This window comes from Syngnathus scovelli, chromosome 1 (genome assembly GCF_024217435.2).
Source record: "Syngnathus scovelli strain Florida chromosome 1, RoL_Ssco_1.2, whole genome shotgun sequence".
Classification (NCBI taxonomy): Eukaryota; Metazoa; Chordata; class Actinopteri; order Syngnathiformes; family Syngnathidae; genus Syngnathus; species Syngnathus scovelli.
Window position 1 is genome coordinate 21,489,478 of NC_090847.1, and position 18,410 is coordinate 21,507,887.

Consider the following 18,410-nt stretch of genomic DNA (forward strand, 5'->3'; position numbering starts at 1 on the left):
ACAAAACGTTAAACTGACCTCTTGATGGAATACGTCAAATTGACACATCTAATGAATTAAAAGACAAACAATAAATCAATAATACAATTTTTTTTTTCAAGTTGCTTAAGACTTTAATGACGACTTTCTTTGGGCATATGTGACAGGTAATTAAAGCTCCACCTTATCTAATCCACACCGCAAGTAGTCACACATGAAATGATCTCTAATATTGAGCCAGAAAGGATTTGAAGTGGGACCTCCAAAGCAGGTAGATTTCCAAATTGATATCATTTCATTTTCATCCTTTAAGAAATACTAAACCGGACTCAAAATATCACTCGCAGCTTTTCTGAGCATTGCAAGTTGTCACTGAGAACGTAACCAACGTAAACAAAAAAAAAAACAAGTAAAAGTTCTCACTTTTTAATTAATTGCAGAGTAACTCCTGAGGCGATGCTATCACGATCCAGCAACTCTGAGATAATTTAGTAACTGCGCAAAAATTAATTTATTGGAAGAAAATCGTGTACAATAGGCAGTAAAAGAATGTTACAGATGAAAAATGTAAAAGAATCAAAGATTACTTTTGGATCATAGTTCAAACAATAAAATAAGTGCGGCAACAGTGCCAGGGGTGTTGTCACTAAGGAAGGGCTTCTCAGTATTGCCCTTTTATTCCGCAATATTTCGCAATATTCCCCAAAGGACGATTCTGATGTTTTTATTGAAAGCTGTATGGATGGAATAAAAGTAGACATGACATGATGTTAAATGTTACTAAATTATCAATTTAATTTGATGGAGCAGGTTTCATTAAGAAGATTAAGAATAAGGAAATCTACTGCAAGTATTAAAAAAGCTAGCAACGATATAAAAGAACAATTAACACAAATGTGGGTTGAGTATTATCATCAAACACATTTTATTGAGCTGCCGTACACACACAATCACTACTTTTAGAAAAGCAGGTAATTAAATTGATAAAAGCAACTACGTAATTCTTTCAGTCAACTCTACCAAAAATGGCCTAAAGTGAGACTTGGCTACTATATCTATTTAGAATTCGATAATTAAGAGGGCTGCAATCTATTTAGAATTCGATAATTAAGAAGGCTGCAATAACTATTTGATCAGACAAAATACGTAATGATTAAGGGATTGACGCGAATCGTTAAAAGATGGCATCCCGGTGCCAACACTTGGCTCGTAAAAAGGTATTATACGGCGCCGTAAACACATAATAAGCGCAGATTGAGAGCACGCTTTTAGCCGTCGAGACATTCAAGAGTGCAAACAATTACAGCGCCTTGTGTACTTTCAGTCGGGGTGACATCATTTTTGACTCATGTCATACTGATGAATCCCTCATGATCGTGCGGTAGTAAAGAGGACAATCTCGTTTAATCATAGGATTCTCCCATTAGCAGGTACATTAAAATATACAATGGCTAACTTGTAAATGTACCGCTGCGACTAATGATGTGGTGTTTTTTTTTTTTTTTAAGTAAACACATCTGTGTTGGTTTTATAGAGCTCATATTGATATTATTTCTTAAGCGGGATACATGCATAATGACGATGGGGGCCATCGAGCATTTTCTCTCTTGTGATCAAAGTAACCAAATGCCTGATTCTGAAAGTCTGAAAGATTATCCTGAGCGACTTTATCAAACGGTGCGGGATATGCGAAGATTGACCTTTTTCCTCCACGATCAGTTCGGTAAGTAATCTAATTAGACCGGGAATTCGTGCTGTTGCTAGACATAAATGATTACATAACGTTTCTCATGAATTATATACCACACAAAGATAATCAGACTGCCGTTGCTCAGAAAATGGTCGACGGTTAATAATCGTAGACGTTAAATCTGTTCAGTATTCAAGATTGCAAGCCAGATTTTGAAACCAATGTAGTTATGAGACAAGCTAACAGTTAGCCTACCTCTAGCTAGTCCTATGTGGGTTTTTTTTCCAGCAGTTGAGATACCCTTTTTGTACTAGGGCAGATATGTGTTTAACAACACAAGCGCAGTAAGGACACAAATGGCGATTTTCTTTTGATCCTGTAAGAAGTGTGTGTGGATGTTCTCGACAGTCAAGCTATTGGAACATCAGACGATTCTGCTGTATGAAGCTATCTGACATAAAAGCTAAATGGTGTATGTATCAAATATGTTGAGAAAAAGTACAGAAAAAAAAAACAAGCTCTATGAGCACCAGGTGTTTTCCTGGAAGAACATCAAATATGAAAAAAAAATGGGTTCACACATGTGAAAAAGAAAAAGAAAGATATGCAAGGGTATTTGCAGAATATGTTTGTTTCTATTTAAAATCCTTTTTGGCCAGTTAATAGATTTTAGAACTTCAGGGGTCTAAAGCGTGCCTTCGGGGCCTGACAATTTAAAATCCTTTTTGGCCAGTTAATAGATTTTAGAACTTCGGGGGTCTAAACCGTGACTTCGGGGCCTGACATAGCTAAAATACACAAAAACTGTACAAGCATGTATAAAAATGTAAAGCAACAAAAATATGTCATTCACAGAAAAATGGGACGTAGTTCAGTTTGGAGCAAAGACATTTAAAGGCACATTCTGCAATATTTCTTTCCTATTGCATTATCATGATTGCGTCTGGCAGGGACGCGCGGCGCTGCCGAAGTGCGGAGCTTCCGCAGTCAGTCTTCGGCGTAACACGCGAGTAAAGCGAGATGCCAATCTCAGCATGCACATAATTAAATATCTCAGAGCACCTGCATGCAATAAATGTGACATCTGCAGGTGCTTTGCCTTTTTATAGCTACTGTTGTAGGATTTACACCCTTTTGTGTTAACTTCAAACTCTTTATAGATTTTTTGTCTTAAAAAATGTGTCAAAAAAAGATGAGTTTCAGTTCGTGGTTGGAAAAAAAAAAAGAAAACTACAAATCAGTGCAAAATGTACACATTGATACCATATTAGTTTCAGATGAGGAGTCACAACTGGAATTCCTCATATATTTGATTATTCTGTGGGGTGGGTTATTTGAGGAGTGATTTCTTTCATCACTGATCTGCTCAGCAAACAGAGGGGCTGTCAGTCTAATCATGTTCGATATTTACGATTCCAAATCAGAAAGATTGCCAGGTAGGAACCTCCCTGAAGCTGAAACGAGTAGGGGAGCCGCTGGTGTGGCTCTGTTGCTAACCGAAACAGCGGCACCTACAGAGACACTATTTGTGGATATTATACGTGGTGGCGATTTGAGTATTTACTGTGTTGATTGAAATAAGGGATGAAAAGTTATGAACAGAAAATCAAGTCAAGAACCAGCCTTTACCACGTCAATTCTCTTGATAACCTACTACTGAATATACTCGCTGCAAGGGTAAACTCGGCAGGTGTCTCGCGTGCTAGCGTAGCTGTTTATTTAATGCGGGAAGCGGCACGTCTGCAGGTCTGAACTGGCCGCGCTGTCACTTTGCTCCGCTACAGGTGGTGCAGACTGACGAGATGGGCGGCTTCCGCATATGGCGAAAGCACGCTTCTGCTAAATGTGTTCCGAGCAAAATAATGCTGCCACGCGTCCGAGTCGTACGCTATTACGACGAGGCCAAGTCGGAAAGCTTGCAGACTGTGCCTTTAAAATTGCCCGACGGATGCAAAAACGGAGAAATGCGTTTCAAGTGGCGAAGTCGTCTACTTCTTCTCCATCTTCAGGGTCTTCAGGAAACCCCACAGGTCCTTGACCACCTGTGGTTGACAGGCAAGACAGGGGAAAAACGCAGAGAAAGACAAGCGTGAGAGACATGACTCACTTTTCCTAACATGTTTTTGTGCGTCTCGGCAGTGGGACTTCAGCTCGTGGCTGTTGAGGAGCGACCGGGGTTTGGGTGGGGGCAGTAGTACATACCAGAGTATATGAGTAGGTGCTTCAGGTCTGACAAATCTCAGCCCGAGCTGATGAAACCAAAGCATTTGCACAGATGTTTCTCGGGATCAACAAGAGCTCTCCCCACCAACTCCACCCTATCCCACCCCAGACCAGCACTGGCACCAGCCGGGCCCTCGCTACTTGAAAGGGCTTTTCACCTGCTCTCGACACTACATGGCCAACGTTTTCCAGCTTAACTCTACACACACGCAATGGCGAAGTCTACGTGTAGTGTTGCTCATCTGTCTCGTATACGTGGTTGAAACTTGGTTGCAATCGGAGAAAATCTTTTGGACAAGTTTGCTTTTGAAGGAGCCCTGGAAGTTAACCAAAATGGCAGTTAAAAAAAAAAAAAAAGCCGCGTTACGGTGTTTGTCTCATGTTTGATGTTATTGCCCATGCAAGTTATTATTCCACCATCCATTCATTTTCTGAATTGTTTATCCTCACTAGGTATTTTATATATACATATATGTATGTGAGAAGAAGAAAGAAGAAGAAGAAAAAAGTAGAAGAAGAAGAAGAAAGGACCATGATGTGAGTGCATTTTTTTTACGAAAGGAAAAAGAAAACAATGAATTCAGATGTTTTTGGTCGGGGGCCCGAACAAATTAATTGCATTTCCACTAATTTTGATGGGAATAGATGATTTGAAACATGGGTGCCTTTAAGAATGGGAAAGGCCTCAAAATGCAATTCAGTTTTCTTCAGAAAAACAATGATGAAAAGAACCAATTTCAAGGCCGTAAATAATAAATGTCCAAATACTCTTGAAAACATTACTGCTATCTGACACTTTGCAGAAGTCTTAGAAGCTTCTCTGAGTGATTCATTTGCACACTGCCAAATCAAAGGCAATGGACTGTTGTTTTGCCACTAAAATGACAAGAAAGCAGTGGAGAAGATTTAGATTCTTCACTGGGCTGGTCAAAGGCCTTGAATATGAACGTGAGACTGGTACCATCTGCATACCACCAGTGCCTTCATTAAGGCTACAAAAGACACGCACTCCATTAAATCACTGGGAAAGAGTCGGTCTTGGCAGGTGTACTCCCATTCCGCCTCAACTCGGACTGGGCCCACTGATACAAAATGGATATAATTCAAAGAGAACGTGGAGTCTTGAAGAGATGTCTGCGTGTGTGTGTGAAGCCGACTGAAGAGCATAATGGATGTCAACCGTGTGAAGAACAATGGCGCATTCCTGTGACTCCATCATGGCCAAGAGCTCTTCAGGCTTAAAATGAAGCCAAAGGGCTCTTGACCCCGCAACTGCCAAGAGCCCGAGCAAACCGGCCAGCTACCAATGTTGAGGCAGCGAGCTCTTGAACGGCACCAAGGTCACACGATTCACAACATTTCCTGGAAAAAAATACAACTTCCGACCACTGCCATGCTTGATGAAATGCAAGACTTCAGTAGATAGCTCAAGATTTAGTACAAGCAAATCTCAAACTTTTTGGCTGTAGGGACCCCACACATAGTAAATTATAATTTCTTACCAAGGAACTTTGAGTGCTTATCGTTACAGTGTACTGATACGGCTGGTACATTTGATTTATAAAATTTCATTTTACAGAATGATAAAAAAAAATGTACCAAGATACTTCCGTCTGACTCAGATGATTCACAGATGCAGCAATATAGCACCAGCTACTGCCAAAAAAAGGACTTATACAATATCTTTTTGCCTTAAGTATTGATGTTTGTTATCAGAAGCCTCCGCGAGAACCCGATACCATTAAATTACAAAATTCTATTGGCTCAGCACTGATAGCTTGTATCAACACCGGCCCATTACTTAGAGTAGCGGCAAATAGTTTGGGGTCAAGCTTTCTTCTTCCTTGTGGAAAAAAGACCAAGATGAACAATTCCAGACTTTTCCCACCATCAATGTGACCTATACCTGTACAACCCAATAGCAAAAACAAAAAAAATTCATAAAATAATGTGGTTGCCCAAGTTTGCACACCTTCTAATAACTGCACATATACCACAATTTAAAGAGCCTTTGATTAAACCCAAATAAAGTTCAGATGTTCTGGTATGCTTTTCCTGACATTTGGAATGGGAGATTTCACCGAGCTATCAGCAAGGAAAGGGCAGAGGTGTAGACTATTTAAATCTATTGTACATTCAGATTACAGTACTGACATCTTCATCGGATGGCTATGAAAGGCAGACTTGATATATTCGTCGGTACCGGTCAGTAAACAACTCTTGTGGCTATGCATCAATCAGAGGAACAAAAAAAAAATTACACAACACATGGTCTGAGGCTAAAATTGTACAAAAAAAAAAAAAAATTGAAGAGCACTCTCAGTTGGCTGTGGAATCTAAACCCATGTGCAGTCAGGAAATATATCACCCATAAAAATACATCAAATGTGTCACAGCTACTTACTTGTTTGTCTGAGACTTTGAAGGAACTCTTGACAAAGTTCTCAAACTTCTGCTCCGTCTTAGGCAGCGGTCTCCCCTGATGCGAGAAGACAGTAAATCAGCGAGTCGGCCATGCGGCAGACACTCAATTAAGAGCGGCGATTTGCGGGCGGTACCTCTTTGGCTGCCGTCGACAATTTGCTCTTTATCTCGGCCAAAGACAGAGCTTTAGACGGGCCGGCCTGCGCTTTGTCTTTTCCTGGAACAGGTGTCTGGAAGAAATATATTGTCCAGATAACACAGGCTGATTGGGATGTCAGATGGAGATTTACAGAGCTGGAGATTCAAAAGATTACATATAAGAGCACTATTTTTTCTTTATTTCTATACGATTTGGATGCCATCTGAGCTGCTTATGGTGTATAAAATAGAGGATTGAGCGGTGATGGATTGATATTATGAGCATCGCAGAACAGCTTGCGCTTCAGCCCCAATCGTGACCTATTTCGTCTGGCCTGTGTTTATAGCCTTGGCATGAGTAAGCAGCTGGACGGAGATAAAAGAATGACAAGGGACGACAAAATGTACCCTAATTACAGCGTCTTTTTATTTTTTTTAAATTTTAATACATCAGGTACAAATTATTACTTGCGAGTCGGGGAGGGCGAGCCCTGTCGTTTCAGTTGTTGAAGTTTCCTTCAATGGCAAATCCGCAGAAATGAAAGACACGTGCCAACGAGCAACATGTGTGTTTAAGTACGTCCTTTTTTTTAGGACATGCCTTTCCGTTCAATACCTTGAGTCTTCGCTGAGCTCATAGACACTATGACAAGGAATGAAGACTGCAGCTTTCACAGTCTAACAAGTGCGTCCAGTGTCTGAACACACGCACGCACGCAAGCAGCATACTGGATACGAATGGATGTTACACAAGCCAACGAGCTTGTCCCTGCACGCCAAGGCAGCGTGGAATCCCAAGAAATTGCAGGGTTTCGTCGCTAGCCAGAGACATGTTTGGAGGAAGCGAGAAGATACTCATGGAAGGGGACAGGCACGGTCCAGGCCAGTCATGTCGAGCTTTGGTTTTCATTTCTGTGGATCAGTCTGCAATAGGCAGGAGAAAAAGCATCATTGAGATCATGGTCACCTGATGCTCAATATTTAATGCCTCAAGATTTTTTGGTAGTCAAGGCAAAGTGTCATAATGTTCCATTTTGCGATATGAAACAAGTTTTTAATATTACTCACATGTTGTTGCTTGTGAGTATTGGCCATAGCATTTTGACGATAAAGATGGATCTTCACTTTGCCGCTCTCCTTGTTTCCCGCGAATATTTAAAGACTCGTGTCAAACCTGAACAGCTGAAGCTAGCGATGCTGACACTTATTCTCATCCACAACAGTCTTAAGTTTTGTGTTCTTGGACCCATGCAGATGGAGTGTAAGAAGACGGAGTATGCCGGACGATTGTTTAAGACGTGACTTTAATTGTAAAGTAACTCTTCCATTAGGTTAGAGAGTCTGTTTTCAACCGCAAATGGGCTTTGCTTGAGAAGAAAACTCCCCATGATTGGCTTTAATGGTGCGGTCTTGCTCCGGTCCAAGACATTTTTCTGTCACTGTTAGAGCCAGAGCTGCGAGTGCAAACACCTGATTTTTCTCTCATCCAACTTGACAGCACTGTATGGAGAAATATGTTGAATTTGATCAAACCGTGCAGATAGAAACTGGTGCTTAAAGGGGAGCTACGGCGTTAGACCTCAGTTCAGTTCTCCGGATTTTTTCTGGCTGGAAAAACCGCCACGTCATTTGTGCAAGACAGCGTTGTCTCTCTTTGAGAATAAAGTCATTCTACACAGTTGAAAACATGGACTAATCTCAGGAATATGATAAGACATCAGATTTGGAAGATTAGTCAATGTTTAAAAAATATTGTCATCTGTCGCTTTCTCCGCGAGACCTGTATTTTACAGCCTACATCAAAAGGTCGAAATGAAAAGAAAAACTTGGCGCACAAGTGCCCCGCTACAGACAAAGAGCACATATGCCGCTGGCTGCTGGCCAGCCAAATCCACTACATTTATTATTTACAGGCAGCTCTCCACATAAGCCAGCACCAAAGGCCAGCTGTAGACCTAAAACAGCTGATAAACACACGAGCTTTATCATCTGGTCCAGACGCTGATTACAGATGCCACAAGACATGGAACTTAATCACAAGCACACTCATTTGACGCAATGTGTCGCCTTCAATCCAAAGCAAACACATGTTTTTGCAACACCTTTGCTCATCAAGTTTGCCCTGGGGGGGTTAGCTTGACGATGAGAGCTCCGCAAACCCACGTAGTCCTGAGGAGATGTGGCTCAACAAGAGCAAGTAAGCGCAATCACTGCTAAATTGTGTGTTAAATCAACCCTGGTTCATCAAGCTGTGCGCATGTTAACAGACCTCAATCAACCAGAACAGCCCGCAATCCTTTACAAATAGGAGGCTAAAAGCAACCAAAGCAAGAGGCAAAGCATGTCTGGTATTCAATAGCTGTACTGGTTGTTCTGATTGCCAAACAAATTTCCCCCCTGGGAATGAACGTAGATTAAAACTTCAAATCAAGCACACAAGCAATTTCTGCTCTTAACTGTGATTAATTGAACAACCTGCATATGTTCTTTGAGGCTGCACATTATTTTGACCAAGTGTGGGGAAAATACAGAGATTTAAGGCAAGACTTTTGCTTCAACCTTTATAATTGATGTATTCAATTAATTACTGCAGGCCTACATCAGTCAAAGAAAACGCCGGTGGGAGCAAATAAATTATGAGCATTAAATGATTTATGCTTCAACTTGGCATGGACAACATGGCTGAAAATCTACAAAAGACACGTATGTTTGGGTTCGTGATCTCATCAGTGTCGTACCTATGTCAGTTAGTGGCGCTTTCTTAAATCCACAATTTAAATGTCGCACTAAAGCAACTTAGTGGTCCCAGGAAGAAGTTACCACTTCCAAATGCTGCTTGGGAGTGCAGGCGGCGACTCGTCCTTTTGTCATAATGATGTCATGTAATGTTTCTGGATACGGGGGTCATGTATGTCATTCAGTGGGTTGGTCTGTTTGAAGGTTCTCATGCGCGTTAGTTCCAATCTGACGAGTCATACCCACATAAAAAAAAAAATCTTTACACTTAATGCTATCCAGATAGGCACCTGTTTTAACACATGTCAATCAGCTGCTAAAAACAATGAGTCACCCTCTGGGATAAGCCTGAGCAAAGTGGTTAACGACTTTACAACTCTGACGTCTGCTTTAAGGCATAACTTCTCCAAACTCATCAATCTAAAGAAAACCAGCTGGAAGAAAAACGGACTTTGGATCTCTGCGACTTTGTTGATTCTTATGACAAGCCCAGTTACGCAAGAAGGTGCAGCGACACGCTGGGCCGCGAGAGGTGAGAACTGCAGTGCTGGCAGCGGATCTGACGAGGCAATCTAATGACCAGTCACCTGCGTTTAGGAGAGAAAAAACAGACATTCACGCCCTCTTCCTCGCTCCTCGGGGGCATCTGGAAGCGCAAGCTGCACCAGACATCAAACGCTGGTAATGAGAGCAATTGGGAGAAGGTGTGTCCAGGAAGCGAGGGGTGTGAAGAGGTTGTCAAGAACGAACAGTTGTTCGGTCGGTACAAGAGAAGCGACAGAAACAGGCGAAGCTCCGCGGGCCAAAGACTCAAACCGGTCGGACGGTCTTGGCAACTTTTGGATAATCCCCAGAAGAGAGACCTAAAATGTGTGGTGCCCGAATATCATCGAGAACATCATTTTAAATCGCGTGCCATGAACAGACCCTTGCGCCTTTGTGCAAAAATTGAGTGATGTGGAGTTGGTTGTTTTATTGCCGATCATAAAACTGTCATCATGTTCCATCCACGGGCAATTCTTTTTTTTTTTGTGCAATTTAGTGTCACCCATCTTTCTGATATACATAGTTGAAATTTGGAAGCAATTGGAAAAGAACTTGAGCAGATGTTTGTCTCATAACTCATTGCTATTTCAAACCAAAGTGACAGACTTCCTTTGGCCATGGGCTCTTGAGACATTACTGTGGCTCGATTCAAAATTTGGAATCACGGGATGGATTTCCAAAAGAATCTGGGGCTTCCCGACAGCAACCTCTACCAAACAACCATTTTCACCGTGACGAGAGAGCGCGTGAGGAGAGAGGGCGATGGATTCCACACTGCAATGAAGACCAAACCAAGGACAAGGCCAAATTGGAATTGCTTAATTTTTATCAAGGTTTCTGGTATATGCCGTTAAAATTTGGTAGCCAAAGGGCAAAGTCTCTTGCCACTGCAGTTCTGGGGTAAAGTTCCTGAGGTGCAAAAGCCCCCTTTTCCTCACCTTGGGAGTTACGTTCTTGGTGTTTCACACAAATCACAACCTTACTCGGGGTCAGATAAGCAGCAATTGGCCTGGGTGTTTTGTCTTTGTGGTGAACCGCCTTATCTTTGTTCCTGTCAAAGCCGTTTGATCAAATGCTATGCAAAACGTGTGAGGAAGGCGGCCAATTTGTATTCCCCTGGTGTTGCGTGTTGCCGTGTGGGCTGGCGGGGGGCATCAAAAGGTGGCTGCAACCCAAGACGCAGGGGTCGGGACAGGGGGTCACGGGTTTAAACCTTGCCCCAGGAAACCATTTTAGAGGTCAGGTGTGTTTGCTTAAGAAAGAGACAGGGTTCAAGATTTGGGCTTTGAGAGGCAACCGCCCAAAACATTCCCCCTTGGAAATTTACCATCAGGTTGCGCTAATTACAATGCGCTTATCACATTCCAGAGCACAAGTAGGGTAAAACTGATTTTCATTCATTAGATTTAGTTAATGAAAGGAGATGGTCATTAAGACTAGGTACCTTAGTCTGTGGTTTAGCGCCGGATCCTGATGGTTTCTGCGCAGGGCCATTTTGTTTCATCCAACTTTTGTTAGCCTTCTTTGATATTTCCGGGCCCTATGGTGGTGGTGGGGACAAAAATCATAAGGGGAAAGAAAACATAAATGAGCGCAACTAATAAAATAAGCACCGCAGGTCTTCCATTTAAGTTTCTATTGATAGAATTTACCTGCACGATTATCTACTAACTCACATTTCCCGAACGCCAATGCTTTCCTCGCCTTGGAGCGGGTTGCAAGTGTAATTGCCCGTGTTGACATAACGACTACAACACCATTATGCGTGTCATTTCCTGAAGCGATACTTCTGGAAAGATCAAGTGACGGCATTTACGAGACGTTTTGAACAGCGGAGAACGCTTCGGTCATGACAACACACCTGTCATGTTTCAATATTGACGAGGGAACAATGCATGCTGGAAAATGAGCTGCGGTACAGTCAAAAAGATTGTAACACAGCCAACATGCTAAAGGTGGAACACTGTGCTCATAATGCGCTACATGTTTGGGATTGCCGCTATATTCGACAACTACCTTAAACCTTTCCAAAAGACCTTCAAGTGTTTGGATGCCAGAAGCTTTCTTCAATAACAAAATGCAGAAACATTCATAAACAACTTTCTATGACTAACACCCAAGCACTTAACACGGAGATGAGCTAACAGTTAGCCAATTAACAGCAATCCGCTAACCTAATGTAAAAACTGACTCAAGGATTCTGCAGATTTGAGCCCAATCAAATTGAAGACTTCTCAGTCACTAAATCTGATCATTAAAATCAAGCAAATCCGTCAAACGGGCTTCAAAGACAATTTCACAATTTTATTCATTGTGAAAGTGGAACGAAAAATTGAAAATCAAAAATATCAAGCAACTTGCTGATTGTCTAAGATTATTTACATGCAGTTTCACCCATCATCAAGCTATCTGCTTTATTTGCTTATCAAGGAGCGTGAAGCCATGGGCTCGGGTCACGTAGGAGGGTGAAGACAACAGAATAAATCAACAGGTGACAGACACGCTCAGCTGTCATCCGACCCCAAGGCGAGGATCGGCGCTCATGTCGCAGGTATGCGCATCTGCCCCGCTTTGATCTCTCGCCCTGGCACCGTTTCTTTTTGGACCCGCGTGGTTTTGTCAAAGCCAGGAGGAATCACCTGCCGAAATTGGGCCGATTGCACAGACACACACACACACACGCACTTGAAAGCGATTGCGGAGACACGCAAAACGTGTTCAAAGGCGAGGGCCAGGTGCGGGGCTGAAATAGCACAAGAGACGATTTAAAAAAAAAAGAAGCAATTATATTAACAGTGGGATGACAGAAGACCAAAGATATGCAGGCTTGCAGAAATAAAGTTGTGCAAAGAAATTGTACATGTGTTAAGACTGAACTCTACAGTGGAACCTGCAAAGTGCAACAATTTGAAGTTCCGGAAAAGCAAAAGTCCAAACTTCAAAGCAGCATTGTGTGTGACGGCAGCAAAACCTGCAAGACTCCAGCTCAGAAGGTAGTGAGCTAGTGTGCTTGTGCAAGCACCCTACAAGATTTGCGACGTCACAAGTGGAATGACAATCTGATCTAATAAATTTCTCAGTTACACGCTTTTTATTTTTCATTACACGCCTTTATTTATGGCGTGTGCGTGGGAGAGTGAGGAGGGTGCGTCAAGTGAGTCTGCATTGTGAAGGGGGTGCATTGCTTCCACTGTCTAAGAAAGATAAGTAGAAAGGTTAAATACAACCAAATTGTCCATAAAAATGTTATATTAAAGCTTGCAAGGGAGAAAGTGTGTGCTGATCTTGGAGGGGGGTGTGGCTTTTAAAACATGGGAAAGGCTAACATCTACAACTTTTGTTATTGTTTCCCTAAGTGTGGTTTCATTGAAAATTAACGCAAAAAGGTTAGACATGCCTAAAAGATATTTTTTAAAAATAGTACCTGCTTAAAAGGTTGGGAAAAGTTGTTGTGACTTATAATAAAACTTGTAAAAACTATTTCACTCAAAATCAAGCTTTTGGCCATATTTAGGTGTGTGTCTTAAAAATATTTTTTTCAAGTGAGGTAAAATCCGACCATATGACACAAAAACAAGCTTTTGGAGAAAAATTCTGAAGGAAACAAGTGCATGATTGAAATATAAAAAATCATTTTCCTAATACGAGTTATAAATTACTACCCTCGAAGTAAATCAGTGTTCAGCTTTGGAGGTTCCACTGCACATTGGTTGTATGGATTGATGTGCTTACTGCAAAGGTAAAAAAAACCTAATGCATACACGGTGTGCACATGGGTGTGAGCGTAGTCATGAAATAGTGCCGTCCTGCTGGTGAGACGGTGAGAATTCCCGCGCGTAGATTACAGAGGAGAAATCCGATCATTACGCCACGCGAACCCTGTGTTTTAGTCTTCAAAAACAGGTGGGCAAGAGCGGGAACAGGATAGAAAAACTCGTAGATGGAGGGGGGGGGGGCAAGATGGACGGTCAATGGTTGCAGACGTGGTGGGCGGGGCAGGAGGCAAATGAAATGTTGCAAAAGGACTTGAGGTAGAAGCTTCTGCCTATGCTGACACCAAGTGGACAACCAAGGACTAACAAGTCCTTTTGACACATGCAGCCTCATTTTCTTCCATTTGGTGATGAGAGAAATAATTATTCATCTAAATAGCAGAGCCAAATCGTTCAGTCTTACTTTTTTTACGCTCTTCTGGGGCATGACGTCATCACTGTCGTCGTCTTCATCATCACTAGAACATAGCAAAAGGTAATGTAATGCTTGAGGCTGATAAACTTGGCTGACCAGATTATCAACAGTAGGGAGACAAACATACTCATCATCATCATCATCGCTGTCTTCATCAGAGTCCATTTTGAGCTTTTTCTGCAAAACAAACGAGCGAATTGAGTTTTCACATTCAAACCATAAAGTGTTTAAGCAGGGTAGACACAGCAATGATTGAATTGATTTTGAGACAACCACAATCGTAAATGTAAAACCTGTTCAATATTTACTATGGCAAATCAATATAGAGTTTGGCCGAGATAATTTTGTTTTCAATTTGCTGACTCCGTGTGACATTTAGGTCGTTCAGCGAGACCCAAAGATATTATTCTGCTACACAAGTGGCAAAAAGTGGATACACAGGTTAATTGTACCTTCTGCCAACTTGTTGAAGAGCATTTAATCATTCTGCCTGTCACCATATGTTGCTGGTACAGATAGAGAAACCAGGTTACATTTTTAGTACGAAATAGATAAATAGCTTTCATGAAAATGAAATGGAACTCAGTATAATTGGATCATTTTTGCCTACACACCTCATTGTTTTGAAATCACCGGGTTCAGAAGTGAAATGGCAGGATGCGAGTAGCATGCATAAGTCAGTAGAAAAACAATTGGAACATTTCATGAGCATCCACTGAAACATATTAACTGCGACATCCACCTGTGAAACCCTTTTCTCCATCATCAACCCAGCGGGGCGCTTCACCGGCGACGTGTTATGTTCTTCCTCTTCATTGTCTGAATCCCTCACACCTTACAAAACAACAAAAATGCCAAATTAGTTTATATTCAGATTTAGCACGCTCAGCTAGCTATCTTCTCATCCATTTTCTCTAGCGCCTGTTCTCATAGGTGTGCTTGGAGCCTAACCTGGATGACTGTGAGAGGCAGGGTACACCCTGGACTGTTGGTTTTCTTTTACAAAGTTCATGACATGTTAAGTGTTTATTTTTTTTCTCAAATACAGAATAATGAGCCACAACCTTAATAATAATAGAAACACACTATTCTGTCAGTCCGGAACAAAGGAAATTAAGTAAGAAGATGTTGAACTTTAGCACTTCAAGTTACATACATTTTTTAAAATTCTGTGAAGAATAATGACGCGTTAATACTCACTGACAAAATGCTGCCCACTAATGTGTACTGGTCCGGAACCTGACAGGAGGCGTAATGTAACTGGCGGCGTGATCTCAAATCCGCCTAAACCCATCTAGGAAAATCAGATGATATTCCTATTAAATTTCGGTAACAGGACACAACACACACACAGGCAAGCACAGATTTGGGGAGTTTTGACTCACAGACGGCAAGACGGATGGCTTCAGCACAACGAGCGGTACTTTTGTGGCCTTTCCATCGTAGGTTAGGGCCTCCACTTCCACCATGTGGAACTTGTCCTCAGCCTCAGCTCCCAGGCAAGCCTGATGCAGTGGCAGGTTTCAGCGTACAACACAATTTAGTGCGCATACACAACCTCACTGTGCACTCTATAATTGTGTTCATCATGAAAATACAGTGATCCCTCGCTACTTCGCGTTTCGTTTATCGCGGATTCACTACATCACACGATCGCAAATTAGCATCTTTCCGCTAACTCGTTAGCCTGCCCAGTACTTCTTGTTGGTGACTGTACTTCGCGGATTTCGCTTATCGCGGGTGGTTTTTGGAACCAATTATCCGCAATAAACGAGGGATTACTTACACACTAAGAATATTAATGAATTTTTGTGAAAAAATTAATAATAATTGTGGCTTGTCCTGGCCACTGTCTATGGCGTTTCCATTATGTGTTAACAATAGGTTAGGGTTCGGGTTGGGGTGAAATATGGCTATGTTGCGTCTCAACCTAAGTCAGCTGGAACATACAGCTCACTCAAAAATTTTTGGCAGTGTAGGAGAAGGATGAAATGAAGCATAACATGTTTCCTTTTAAAATGTAGTAATTTGATTTACCCATGCAATTGAAGACCAGGTGAGCCAACTATGATCACGTGACCCTAACAGAAAGATGCCAGATTGGCGCCAGTCGAAACTGACGCGGATTCATGTGTGTGTATTAAGCTCCAGGTCAGGAATTGTGAACGAACGAAAAAGTTGTTGTTTTTGTCTTTCCGTTGTTTTTTTGACACGTTGCGAGGCCAATTTACACGTTCGAAGGACGCCTTACCGCTTTGAGGGACAATTGTTGCTCCGTTTCATCGTCGTCGACGTCAACTTTGTACTCCCGTTTGTCCGATTTGAGGGTACAACCTGGAGAAAGACATGCGACGGGACATTACCGAATACTACGTGCGTGCACACTGCAGCTCTGCAAAAACGTGGAGTAACTTGAGGTAAGCCTGCTTGCCATATTATGTCCTTTATCCTCCGGCTAGCTAACAAAAGATCACAATTGAGGTTAAGGTAAATGTGCGTGTTACACTAGCTGCGTCTTTTAGGTAAACCTATTATGTGCGTCAGGTGAAAATACAAAACCAATTCGTTTTATGAAGGCTAGAGCTTACCAAATAAATACATTTGAGGTCTGTTCATATCTGAAATATCGCCCTCCATCTTTATTGTGTGCTGTGTGGGGGTTTTACTTCCGTACGTCGCTTTGACCGACGCGTCACTGCGCCAATGGGAGATGCAGAAGAGTACGCGTCACGGCGCCAATGGTTTGAGCCAATAGAGTCAAAGTGGAGGCGGGACAAACAACATTTGAAATCTACTGTGGTTGAACGCTAGAGAGCGCTGTCGTAAAGTGATTAATAAAAAATAAAAAAACACGTGAAAACAAAAGGAGGCCTACTATTTGAACTCCTTTCGTACAAGTAAAAGTACAATCTGTAATATGTACAGTGGTGCCTCGGCAAAATTAATTAGCACACATCTCTCCAAAAAAATCCCTGGACTGAGAATTGTTTGTGACAATTCTTCCGACTTAAATGACAACCTGTCATCCATCAGCAAACCTAAACAACAGAAAAACTTTAAAATACCCCTTTATGTTTGGTTGGTGCTTGTTAAGATGGCAGAAGAAAAAGCATCCACCTTTAATCACTCTGGTAGCTGACATCATTAAAATCTCTTATCTTTCTCCAAATTTGTTGCATCATTGTCTTACCGTAATGAACACCTACGATCCCATCTACCTGTTGAAATGACCTGTGCATTTTCAAAATAGCCTCATACTGCACATTTTTAAATTTCTCTTCTTAAATCGAGCGTGTGAAGATCACTTTGACCTCTCCTATGTTTTAATTGCCACCGAACCGTGTCCTCTCCAAGTGCAAATGTGACACGGCAGCCAGCTGAATGGCTTGTCAGTTGCCTTTCTTGCCTCATGTCACCGCGTTTGCACAGCAGGTGTTGAGTCACATGCGGGGGCTAAAAGTGCAGATTTTGACCTGTCAGGAATGACTTGTCTTTACGCATGGCCGATCGCTTTGAAGGCAAGGCACATCTGCACGTCGGCGGTTCACTCAACGCCTTTTTTTTTTTTTTTAAACAACGGCTGAAATTGATATACATACATATAAAATGTACAATGAACAATTTCCTGTTTGCTGTTTGTTATTCACCTATTTGCATCTTTTGTGGAACCTAACCTTGGGTATTTGCTTAAAAAAAGATCACGATATTTCTGTATTTTGCTCTTTCTGTAATTCTCTAAGATTCCACAAGATGGTGATAAAGCTAACATGTAAGTAGTAATTGGTGTCAAGGAGGTGTCCTAAAGTGGTACGTCTTGGCTGAGAGACTCGCTGTTCAAGAATAAAAAACGGAATTTTACAGAATAAAAAATGGCCTCAATAATTACTCAAAGCATCACCAAACATTTCAGAGGAAGTTGTGAGTGAATTTTAACAAACGTGGTGCTCACGTCAAAAACGTGAAAAAATTATCAAAGAGGCTTGCCAACAGATGGCAACTTTAGGTTCTTTACAACTGGCTGACTAATAGGAATCCTAAAACATGACTTAAAATATGGCCTGTGTACTTAATAGATTTATGATGGCAGAAGCCCCAGCCTCAAGCATACGCTAATGAAAATAGCATGAAGCTAATTCCACCAATACTTTGGTTGCTATGTTGTATGACTCTTTAAATCTGTTTTTCAGAAAAGCACAGGATGATTATCAGCAGAAAAGTCAACTTTAAACTCCTGAAGGAGAAAAAACAAATTAGTTTTGAATAATGTCAATCGTAATTTGCTTTTTATGTAAGATAAGGAGGTAAATGAATTAAGATCAGAAATCAGACCAATCATGACAACCAGCATTGTAACGTTTGGCATAGGTCAGCTAGAAATGCCAAAATGCTCGATGTACATTTAGTACGGCTTTTAGGAACCTCATCAAACCCACAGAGGTGCTGATGTGCACCAACTCGTATGTATTGCATTAAAAAAAAAAGAGAC

At 41.6% G+C, this 18,410-nt stretch overlaps 1 protein-coding gene across 2 annotated transcripts; it reads right to left on the reverse strand.

Annotated features, from left to right (window-relative positions):
* Window positions 1-876: 876 nt before the first annotated feature.
* npm1b (nucleophosmin 1b) lies at window positions 877-16,614 on the reverse strand. Of its 2 annotated transcripts, XM_049750050.1 has the most exons (11): window positions 16,513-16,614; window positions 16,176-16,258; window positions 15,310-15,429; window positions 15,125-15,218; window positions 14,667-14,758; window positions 14,052-14,101; window positions 13,913-13,967; window positions 11,181-11,276; window positions 6,451-6,546; window positions 6,297-6,371; window positions 877-3,711 (listed from the first exon to the last, which is right to left on the reverse strand). In XM_049750050.1, the coding sequence occupies exons 1-11, from the start codon at window positions 16,559-16,561 to the stop codon at window positions 3,658-3,660; spliced, it is 864 nt and encodes a 287-aa protein (XP_049606007.1). In that variant the 5' UTR covers window positions 16,562-16,614; the 3' UTR covers window positions 877-3,657. The 2 variants fall into 2 exon arrangements, with proteins under 2 accessions (XP_049606007.1, XP_049606008.1); XM_049750051.1 differs by lacking the exon at window positions 11,181-11,276.
* Window positions 16,615-18,410: the final 1,796 nt, after the last annotated feature.